The sequence below is a fragment of the Pteronotus mesoamericanus genome, unplaced genomic scaffold (assembly GCF_021234165.1).
Source record: "Pteronotus mesoamericanus isolate MK-2021 breed Mesoamerican mustached bat unplaced genomic scaffold, CSHL_Meso_final scaffold_1186, whole genome shotgun sequence".
NCBI classification, from domain to species: Eukaryota; Metazoa; Chordata; class Mammalia; order Chiroptera; family Mormoopidae; genus Pteronotus; species Pteronotus mesoamericanus.
In genome coordinates this window covers 616,515-628,776 of record NW_026555302.1, presented here as the reverse complement: position 1 = coordinate 628,776, position 12,262 = coordinate 616,515, and the positions used below count along the sequence as shown (strand labels likewise).

Below are 12,262 nucleotides of genomic sequence, written 5' to 3'. Positions count from 1 at the left end.
CAAAGGAAACTAAATTTATCATAAATCAGAGGATGGAAAGATAAAAGAAGTTTCTGTTTGTCTGTTAAAAAAAAAATCAAAAATAAAGAAAATCAAAAAGAAAAAGCAAGAAAAAAGTTGCAAGTAAATAAATCATAACTTTGAAAAAATTTTAAAAAGAAAACTTAATGAGCTGATAGCTTCTAGCACTATAATTCAGTTCAGAACTGTACAGTTATGATGAAACTTTGTAGCAAGTGGGTAACTGAGCCATCAATCAATCACAGCCTCGTATTTACCCCAGATGGCTCGGGAGTAATTTAGAACAGAGAACTACAAAACAATGTAGTAATAGATAAACTTAGGCTGTGAGGGAACACAAGTCATTCTCTTTCATCATGAGACTATAGTCCATTTGTGTTATTTTATAAATATATACTATGTATTTTAAGATGGATTGACAGAATCAAGTTCAACTAGAAGAATTGCCAGTCATGGTGAAAAATTAAGAAACTCCACCATACACCAAATAATTGTTAAAACTAAACTTGTTTTAGCTAGAAAAGAGATGATTTAAAGGAGAAAAAAATTTTTAAGTATTTGAACATCTGTGATGTGGAAAACGTAATCCACTAGCTACAAAAAAAGTCCAAAAAGATTGGTGAACACAGAAAGGCATATTTCAGTACTACATACAATAAAAGAATACTGACTTCTTATCCATTGATCTTAGTTTTTCACTATCAGTAAAGTAAAACATGAGACTAGATAAACTCCAGAAACACCTCCATTTGGCATTTATACCCAGAAAGCAATGCTACATTAACCTTTAAGTTAAAATGGTGATGCTGCAAAGGGTGACAGGAGACACAAAGCTTTATTTTATTATATCCTCAAAGCAGACCTTTGCATTACCAAAAACTTAGTTGACTAAATAGGAAACATGTTTCCCCCATAAATGGAAGATAAATAACCCTGGGTCGTCAAATGGCACGAGTAACAGTTACTGAGACACCATTTTTGGTATTTCAAGTCCTTGGGGGAAGACCAACATCACTGGCAGGAATCTCCTTGAGAAGAGGGAATATAGCTTATTCATCTTTATATTCACAATGACTAGCATGTTAGTTGAAAAGAGAAAGGACAAAATAGAAAGGAAGGGGGAACAGAGGAGAGAAACAAAAAGAGAGGGAGACTGCAGAAATAAATTAGATGTTATTTACAAAGGAAAAAATTCACGGCTGATATTTTCTACAAGCAGCAAATATAATTGCTTTCATTTTGCTTTATTTTGTCCTGTTTTTAGGTTCAAAACAAGCAAATACTAACTTCCATATGCCTGAAGAGGTGATGCTCGATTTTAAAAAGAAGGCAACTTTTTAAAAAAGATTTAACTTGAGAACGGTGGTGATAACAGCAATTGGACTAGATAACAATCATTTAAAATTGATTTAATTTATACTTCTAGGCTATGTTTAAAAAAATACTTATTTAACATTTCACGAGGTGCTAAGCTAGATGGCATTAAAAAAAAAAACAAAAAAACAAGAGATCTCTGCCTCCCTAAAAGCTCAAAATCCTTAATGTTTTTAAGGATAGAAAAAACATTCAGCAGGGGATTTTAATACATATAGCAGAAATAGTATCTCCTTTCTTAATTTACATCATTTCATCTTTATCCCTCACCATGGCCTGAGTGGAGTAGTTATAAGAAGTTACAATCACCCTCACTTTACAGATAAATACAGGGAAGCTCAGACTAGCTGAGGGTTTGTGGTTAGAAAGAGTAGTGGAAAATCCTAGTCCAGACCCCAACTCTATTGCCTGCAAGTCTTCCTGCTACACAGCATAGTCTGACAATTAAAACCCCCTACTCTATTATCAAGGAAGAATAAGAACTGCTTATGATTTTGGTGAAAGAAATGTTGAGGAAAGTTTATGGGGGAGGAAACAATACTCTAAGTGATGGTTAATCCATTACATTTGCCTTTGAAAATATGGCCAGATGCATCCCACATCTCTATCTCCTACTTGTACCTTCTTATTCATTGATGTCATTGGATCTATCAGTTTCCAAAAATAGTTTTAAGTTATCGATTCAATGTAGCAATCTCAACAGCAAAGATAGCAAACTACAAAATCCCTACTGCACCTTTCAATATATAATTACTGTGTGCCCACTATGTACATTATAACTAAAAAGGAATAAAAAAGTCAAAAGACACAGTCACCAGCTTCAAGAAGTTTATAGTTTATTTGAGGAGATAAGCCAAATCAGGAAAAGTTAGATAACAAAACTTTTTTAAAAAATACAAGACCATAGAGACAAGTCACTAGTTAGTGTAAGATAAAATGGTCTCAGAAAGAAGTAGAACTATCAGTGATTTCAAATGCTAAATAGAAATTAGGTTAGAAAAAGGATATTACCCATAGGATTGGTAAGAAACCGACCCTGTTGGGGAAATAATGGTCAAATTGTAGAACAGAGAAAAATAAAATAACGCACTTGGGCCGGTCAGTTTTCATGGGCCTTGAATGCCAGAAAGAAAAGTTTAACCTATATTATCCAGAGTCTATAAAATAAGTTTTTGTGCAAGAAACAATCCAAAGAAAACAGTGATTTAATAAGGTTACTTTTGCAAAGACGACAATGGTGAAATTGTAATGGTGAAAGACCAAAGGTAAAGTGATCATTAAAGTTCTCTTTCTACTTTAACCATCTATAAAAGTTTAAGATCAAAGAAATGAACAAAGAAAGATCATGAAATAAAATCATCAATAAAAAATCCTATATTTCTTATAAGCAGCATTTAAATTGGGTAGAATCCCTATAGATCTCTTCCTTTTTTCAGAGGGCAAAACGAAACAGAAATCCACAGAATTTTAAGAACAGAAAGAGAGAGATCAAGTCCAACATTCCCTTTTTTTATATGACAAAACTGAGAAGCAGTGAAGTGAAGCAATTTGTCTAAGATGATAGAAGTAGGCAATACATAGCAGGGGATTAAATCTTACTTATAAAATAATACAGGACATTATTTTGGGAAACTTCAGCCAATGCTTTGGGGGTGGGGGAGGAATCAGTGTATTTCTAGGCAATGTGGTTGATTTCCTTAATTTAAAAAAAGTAAATTTAAAAAAATTTTTTTTACTTACATGCATTAGTTACTGTAACAGAAGATGCCTAGAGAAGCAAATAGTAGTTGTGTTGCTGGTGGCAATTAGACTCTCCCATGAGATCTCAAGGAAAGCATTCTAAGGACCCACGCAGGGACGAATACAGTGTGACAAAATGGTTTACTCGTGTAGAAATAGAAGCTGCCCCTGGGTTTCCAATGTCCCATCTCCCTCCATCCCTCCATGGAAAATCACGGTCGGAAATAGAATCAACGTTCAGCGATCCTGTGCCATATTAAAGCTCAGTGCGGTCCAGCGTTTGGCTAGTTTAGTGTGTTTCCAGCTACAGTCAATTGCTGCGCTGTGGTATTCAGGCTGCCTCCTGGATCCTGTGTGTGCAGTTCACAGCCATGGGTCATGGGGCGGCTAGGGCCACATGGCCATGGAGAGAATGGGTGTGTGTACCGTGGGCATGAGGGTCACTGGGAGGGAGAGAGAGACTGTGGGGGGGGCAGGGGGAGTGCATGCGTGTGTGTGTGTGTGTGTTTGTGTGTGTGTGTGTTTTCCTTGGTTCCCCTGGGATTATATTAGCTTGGGCTGGAAAAGACCAGAAGCTTTTTCAAAATGACCAATCAATTTACCGAGTTTTTACTCTCCCTAGTTAGGCTGGCAGGCCTCTGTGGTCCAGCACCACCCCCTGTGCCCCTCAGCAGCTCCGTCCAGGAGGGGAAGGGAGGAGTGGCCACCCCCTGGGCAGACCAGTGCTGTGACCCCCGGGGCCCGAAGCTGTGGCTCCCTGGCGAGGCAGGCAGGCTGTGCGCCCCAGCTTACTAAGCTCAATGTCTGAGTTCCTTTGCTCCCCCCTTTCCTTATTGATAATCAGCTAAATACCAATGGCAACAGTTGTATTCTCCATACCAAAAGCTAACGACAAGGGTCAAGGAGAGGAGGCAAGAATATTGATGACCCAATAATCTTCAAAACCAAAGATAGCAGGTCCGTGTCACTCAGCTCCTCCAGCTCACAGCAGACACCTCTGTGGATCCCCCCTGTCTCACAACAATGCTCCTGGCAGCCAGTGCCCATGGACTGCAGTTAGCACGTTCTGTTCCACACTCTCTAAATGGCTAAGTGAAGCTTACCTTTGTTTTTGTTTTATGGGGTTATTAAAAAGTTGCTATTTATCCTGCCCACAGGCTTTTGCACTTGATATTATTCCCTGTTCTCAATGTGATCTCTATCTGTTCTTACCACTCTGTTAGCGCAACACCTCTCAAACTTTACTGCATATGCACATCACTCGAGGGCCTTGTTAAAAAGGGGATTCTGATTCACTCACCAGGGGATCCTAAGATTCTGCATTTCCAAAAAGGTCCTCGGAGATGCGATGCTACTAGTCCAGCAACCATATTTGAAGTAGGGTCAGGTATTCCTCCTTAAATAACCTTTGTAAGTCCCCATTACTGGGGAGGAAATAATCAATCAAGGGCTAAGGAAAAACACAACAAAAAACTTATCCAGAATCCACACTCCAAACCCTGAGAGCTTACTATACCAGTTTCTGAACTTGGCTTCATCTGTAGATTTCTGCCTTTGCAAAGACACTCATTAGGAACCTACTGACCCTCAATACCCAGGCTCCTAGGCCTCCCTCAGACAGTGCTACCAGCGTGACTCTTCACTGCAGTCCCAGGACTGATTTGAACACTCGTGGCTGCCAGCTCTGCTTTGCCCATGTCCAGCTAAAAGTGACGCAATACTCATTTTAAAATACTGTTTTCGAAAACAATGGAGGAATACCAATAATACCAGCAAATAAAATGCACAATAGTAAACTACTTTCAATATTATAATAGCAACTGTATTTGAAATCCACAAAATATTCAGGAAAGACATACATTCTACGTACTAACATTCACTCACACCTTGTAATGCGTGACCAAAAAAAATTGTATTTACACTTTAGAAACTACGCAATCTTTGATGTCCTAAGTTTAGACTATTTACTCTCTTTTTCTAAATTTCATTGATCTTGAGTTTAAAATTCCTAGAACTAAAAATAGCAAAAAAGCTATGCTCAGTGTTTTCCAGGGAAATCCCCTTTTAATATTAATTCTTCAATCATTCAAAGTCACCTACAACTTAATTTTTAAAAAGTTTAAAAATGTCTCCTTCTCTTAAGAGTTCACCTTTACTTCAAACAAAGATCATTTCTGTTTTTTTGAAATCTGGTTCTGTTTTTTTCTTGGAACCCTTTAGTAATGAAGTAATGAAGGGAAAAACCAGTAGGAGAGTGCTTTTGTTCCTTTCTATCCTTATTTGAAAAGGCTATTACCATCAATGACTGGGAAATTCAGAACTTCTATATTTACCACCTAAGAGTATCATAAATAAATTCAATAAAGCAAAAGCTTAAACCATCACAGAAAACTCAGGTCCAGTGTGTCATGACCTAGCCTGCACCAAAAGGAGAAAGAGTAATCAAAACAATTTTCATATAAAAAAGGATTCCTGTATTTTCTTTAATCAACCAGGCTGAAAGGAAATATTTGCATATGGAATCAAAAGAAAAATAATACCTGCTTTACGTAGAATTTAAGAGCTAACAGGGCCTTAGAAATCATTGCCACTAGTTCCCCCATTGTGCTCACTGAAACTGAGGCCCAAAAACAGTTAATGGAGACAAATAACGAATTCGCCAAGTTAAAAAAAAACCTCGAGAAGACATTTAAGTTGAATTTTAGGAAAGAAAATAATCAAGCATGCCCCTGACCTTAAACAAGGGTCAGGTTTAATAGAATAAAATACAAAATGAAAATAAAAAGCAATTGCTTTCTATAAAAGAAAAACATCTTATTCTAGCAAGAAAAACGCTCCTCTATTCTTCTTGCCTAAAGACTGAAAAAAAAAAAATCCTAGTAATCAAATCTGGTACCCCTCTTTACCCTTTCTGACCCAAATTCCCATTATTCTACATGGTCCTTACCATTTTCTTTTATTTCCTCAATTATATACATATTTTGGGTCTTCAATTATGCTACAGGGTTTGTACGAGCAGAAACTGCCACCCTGGCTAGTGTGGCTCAGTGGACTGAGTGTTCACCTGTGAACTAAAGGGTCACTGGTTCAATTCCAGGTTAGGGTACATGCCTGAATTACGGGCCTGGTCCCCAGTAGGGGGCGTGTGAGAGGCAACCACACATTAATGTTTCCCTCCCTTCCCCTCTCTCTAAAAGTAAGTAAATAAAATCTTCCAAAAAAAAGAAACTTTCATCATATATTATATAACTCCAAAATACATCTAGTTTCCTTTTGTAAACACAGAGTCTTAACAGATGCTTAATGAATTAACATATAATCTAATACAATCAACTTTCCTATATTATAGCTCTTCAATTTTATTTTCATTAAAAGTAATGCTTGTAGGGAAATTCTGACTGATATACTTCACAGTTCCTTTCTCCAAGTCAAAAGCAATACAAGTTCTATATATTTATTTTCCTAATAAATGATTGCTCATAAAAGTGATTATAAGGAACTCTAACAGAAAACACATAAGTGGAGAGCTTGAATGATTAAGTGCAGGCAGAATATTCAAAGTTAATATTAATGCAAAGGACAGAATACTGAAAATTGTGACTTCCTAACACTTTTAGAATATTTACATATAAGATATATTTAATAAAACAAGTTCATACAGACCCATCTTATTTAATACTTTTATCAATGTCCCCAAAATAGAAATGAGAATGTACATCTCAGGTTTGCACACCTGGGAGCCGGGGGGGCTGGGCGGCGGGGGGTGGAGGGGTGCCAACCCCATACACAGTAAGAACTGCATTCAAAGTAACCTTTAGATAAATATTTCATTTTAAAAAGATAAAAATCAATAATGAAGAGCTAAAGGGATTAAACAATGTAATTAAAACAACCATGATAAAAAACAGGAAAAGATTGGTGAGCAATACAGAATAGAAGAGTCACAATAATTAACGATCTGAAAATGAGTCAGCAGATATCTTATTTAAAACATATTCATGTTGGAACAAGTCACAAAGGTATATTACTTCCAAGTTGGAATATAATCTTTTTATTCCAAAAAAAAAAAAAAATGGCCCAATACTTAACAGAAAACTCACTAATAAGTATACTTTTGATAACTGAATGCTTTAAAAGGTCACAAAGAAAATGAAAAGGGCTCACAAAATCAGCAACAAAAAGTTTGAATGGTCCAATGAATCAAGGTTAAACATTGAGTTGTTTTTTAACTAGAAAATTGAGACATTTTATCATTTTCAAAAGGTATAAAAAGCATTAAAAATGTAAGAAAAAAGTTTATAAAGCAGTATACAATGGGAGATGAAAAATAAAGCTAAAACTTATTACTCTAGTCTTTTAAGTTTGGCTTATAAGCTGGTCACTTTACAAGGTGGGCACTTGATTTGTATTTGTGTGTATGTGCATGTCCATTTTTTTAGTGCCTTTTCTTAAACTCATTTAATCCTAAAAAGAATCCAGCAAAGAACTACTATGATCCTCATTATTCAGATGTAGCAACTGAATCTAATGTGGTTAAGTATCTTGTCCAAACTTCCATGGCTTCAAATGACAGAGTTGGGATCTAAACAAGCCTGTCTGTCTCTTAATTCCATTAATAAAATAAATACTTTCTCCCATTTCCAGAAGATATGATTCTTAAATTGCATCAGAAAAAACTTGGTTTACTATCAAAAAAAATAACATAAAAGTTTTTTTCCAGGAACGTGCCAAATCAGAGAGATATGACTGATACAAAAACAATAAACCACAATGTTTCTAATACTTCAAGCATTCACTTGTTTTTAAGACTAGACTAGGGGTAGTCCCAAATAATCTAAACATCCTTGTTAGAATTTTACCTTTATAATTTTAGGTGATCAATTTGTACTTAAATGATTAGCTTTAGCATGAATTAATAAAACTGTACAGGAATTGTGTGAGAATCATAACTTTAAAATTCAAAAAACATTCAGTATAAATTAGATATTAGGAGTGGAGCAAGAAACAAAGGGCAGAGACAGAGGAGGAGAACCCAAGTCCCGTTTTATTTCACTTTTGGTGGTTTGCTTTAATGCTGTTCTTTCCACCAATAACTTAAGAAAATTACTGATATCCAAAGACCAAAATTCTCAAACACTCTTATTAGAAATAAAGCTGAGAGACATGACAGCAACAATGGCAAAAGAAAATAAAATGAAACATAAGACGTACCTGAGATACATCATCAAGCTGAGGTTTTCTATGAAAGCTAGAGAGACTCTCTGCTCGCATGAGATACTCCGCTGTCCTTCTCTTCACAGCTTCTCGCCGGGTAGGGCTTGACTCTCCTAAAAGGAGAAAACAAAACTCAGGGCATAGGAAACATAAATAAACTTTGTTTTATCCACTGTGAAGATGAACTTCCTGTTACCCAATGTACCACTTGTTCACATTTCTGACTGAAAAGAAGAGAGATTCAAAACTGGAACATACATCACAGTTATTAATATCAGCAAGATCTAAGTATTTTTTACTTTTCAGTTAAAGTTGACATTCAATATTATTTAATATTAGTTTCAGGCGTGCAGCATAGTGGTCAAACATTTATATAGTTTACAAAGAGATCGTCACAGTAAGTCTAGTATCCACCTTGCACCGCATATATTTATTACAACATTATTGACTATGTTCTCTATGCTAAACTTTACATTTCCAAGCAAGGTCTAAATATTACCTACATTAATTTTATTTATCCAAATTCTGAAATTCTCCTACTCAACTATGTATATAGAGAGTTCACTGTATTTTATAGGAGGAGTCACTATATAAGGAATGTAGCATAAATAGCTCTGCAGATAGAAGACTAGCCTGGTTCAGAGAAGTTGTCTAACTCAACAAATAGTACTAAATGCAACAGATGTTTAATTAGAGCTATGAAGTGGATATGACATGCTGTAAAAGTACCACCAAACTGAAGAATAAAATTATGTAGGGTAACTCTGAATTCACTCTAATTGATTTTTGTAAGCTTCATGGTTTTTTCATTAACAAATTGTCGCTCACCATATAACTGAAAACAAGAATATGATTGAAATCCCTATAATACCTAATTACGTGAAAGCGACAAGTCACTTATTTACCCTGTCTGGCTCTGTTTCCCTACACAAAAGGTATTCAAAGTTGCCTCCAAAAAACTCAAGACCTCAAAAAAGAGGCATTCCAGCCCATGAAGTACTACTGTACTGCGTTCTTTTTGAGAACCACTGTACTACTTATGGTCTCTAAGGTTCCTTTCCTAATATTTCATACTACTCATGATTCATTTTTATCAGAGCACTTAACACATAGGGCTGTTTTTATAACTGACCCTATACATCTTCTGAATGAAGTGAATCAAAAAACAAGTATCGCCCTGGCTGGTGTTACTCAGTGGATTAAGTGCTGGTCTGCAAACAGAAGAATCACCGGTTCGATTCCTAGGTGAAGCACAGGCCTGGGTTGCGGGCCAGGTCACCAGCCGAGGGTGTGCCAGAGGCAGCGGATTGATGTGTCTCTCACACATCCATGTTTCTCTCCTCTCTTTCTCCCTCCCTTTCCCTCTCTCTAAAAATAAATCAATAAAACCTTTAGTTAAAAAAATAAATTTAAAATAATTTTTTTTTAAAAAAAAGCAAGTCTCATATGGTACTAAGTGCCCTGGATTACATTCCAGAAACCCTGGTTATCTGAATTCTGGCTCTGCCGTTCTCCAGTCATGTGACCAATGATAAGGCATCTCAACTCTCTGAACCTCTTCGCATTCCCTAAAATGGGAACGCATACTTCAAATGACTGTGGAGATTAAAGGAGAAAACACACATAAAAGGTGCAAAAACAGAGATAAAAATATAGGAAGCACTAAATTTTAAAGGTTTTCATTTTTAATTATTTTTCTCAGAACCAAATTCTATAAAATAATGTTACCTAGTTTGCTGAACTGAAGTGAACTGAATTATAGTAAAGCACACATTTTTCCCAAAAAGACTACTAGTGGAGAAAACTCTTCTTATTTTTGCCTGGAACCGCATCTCTGTTTCTTCCGAGAAATGCCCCTTTCTCCTCCCCTCCGCACTGCTTTACCTCTCCTTCCCCCACCCCATTACCAACCCTTACCTACGCGGCTTGAATGAAAGCTGCTGTCTTGTTTCAGCTTTCAGTCTCTAGTCACTATGAGTTAGCCAAGGGTCAAGAATTGATCCAATCATAGAACCCCACCCTCTTGGCCACAGCTGGAAAGGAAAGGAATTGGCCCGACAAGACTGGGCCAATCAGCCCTTCTCTGTTCTTGACACTGGAAATAAGAGGAGCGGGGCATACTGGTATCCACGTAGCCATGCCATCCAACTCCTGCTCCAGCCACGTGCAACCCTGCCGACTCGCAGGAACCTACCCATGTGCAGGACACGAACATCGGCCTCACCCCCAGCTTCGGATGGAGAAAAGGGAAAAGCAGCCAAGGCCAGACGCAGTGCATCCCCAAGGGCCTGGCTCAGAAAATCACAAGACAGGGGCGTAGGTAAACACAACTCGCCTCCTGGCTTGCCTCCTCACACAACCACAGCAAACACTTACAACTAAACTACGAAACAGCTATCACCCAGAACTGTCAGAAGATCAAGCTGTATGGAGGTCCGACAACCAAGGAATTAAAGAAATCACATCCACCCAGACGGGTAGGGGGCAGAGACGCAGAGATGCGGAATGGGCAGCCCCACACCCAAGTGCGGTAGATAAAAATAGGGAGGGACATCTCAGGAGCGAGGGATCCCAGCCCCACACCAGACCACCCAGCCCAGGGTTCCAGTGCCAGGAAGGTAAGTCCCCAGAACTTCTAGCTGTAAAAACCAGTAGGTGTACGGGCAGAGGAAGAAACTGCAAAATTCTCCGTTGTCTCCTCTTAAAACAGGAGTCCCCAACCTCTGGGCCACGACTGGTACCGGTCCAGGCTTGTCAAGAACCTGGCCACACAGCAGGAGATGAGCTTGAATTTAACGCGCTTGAATAATACCAAAACCATACCCCACTCCCCCCGGTCTGTGAAAAAACTGTCTTCCAAGAAACCAGTCCATGGTGCCAAAAAGGTAGGGGCCCACAAAAGACTTAGGACTTACACAGATTCACTTCCCCTAGGCTCCAGCACCAGGGCAGCAGCTGGAAGGGCACCAGGAGCATACGGTGAGACACTGAAGTGTCTGTCATTTGGGTGAGTGCCAGAGGACAGCTTCCTCCTAGACAAAACTCCAGAAGCCAGGCAGTGGCCATTGTCCCTTTTCTGAGCCCTCCCCCACACAGAGCCACTGAATATATGAGACTCCATCAACCTGATTCACACGGGTTGCCCTAAGGCTCCACCCTATCCAACTAACAGGTGCACTTTTCTACAACAGGCCACGCTACTAAGACAAGAAGTCAAAGCACAGCTCTAGCTAATACATAGAAACAAACACAGGGAGGCTGCCAAAATGAGGAGACAAAGAAACATGGCCCAAATGAAGAACAGAACAAAACTCCAGAAAAAGAACTAAACATAATGATAATAAGCAATCTATCAGATGCAGAGTTCAAAACACTGGTTATCAGAATGCTCAAGGAACTCATTTGGTACTTCAACAGCACAAAAAAGGCTCACACAAAAATGAAGGACACATTAAGTGAAATAAAGAAAAATTTACAAGAAGTCAACAGTGGAGTAGATGAAGCTGAGGATCAAAACAATGATTTGGAACAAAAGGAAACGAACATTCAATCAAAACAGCAAGAAGAAAAAAATCCAAAAAAACCCCAGGAATACAGTAAGGAGCCTCTGGGACAACTTCAAACGTACCAACATTAGAATCATAGGGGTGCCAGAAGGAGAAGAGGAAGATCAAGAAATTGAACATTTATTTTGAAAAATAATGAAAGAAAACTTCCCTACTTTTGATGAAGGAAATAGACATGCAAGTCCAGGAAGCACAGACAATCCAAACAAGATGGAAACAAAGAGGAACACACCAAAACACACCATTTTAAAATGCCAACAGTTAAAGATAAAGAGAGAATCTTAAAAGTAGGAAGGGAAAAGCAGATAGTAACCTATAAAAAAGTTCTCATAAGACTGTCAGCTGAC

General features: G+C 37.9%; 1 protein-coding gene across 4 annotated transcripts in view; it reads right to left on the bottom strand.

The window, feature by feature from the left end:
• Positions 1-12,262, bottom strand: part of RPS6KC1 (ribosomal protein S6 kinase C1) — a 149,902-nt gene that overhangs the window by 63,363 nt on the left and 74,277 nt on the right. For all 4 annotated transcript variants that reach the window (XM_054587630.1, XM_054587629.1, XM_054587628.1 and 1 more), the window contains one exon: positions 8,347-8,462. In XM_054587630.1, coding sequence (XP_054443605.1) covers positions 8,347-8,462 — 116 coding nt within the window. The remainder of the gene's footprint in view (positions 1-8,346; positions 8,463-12,262) is intronic.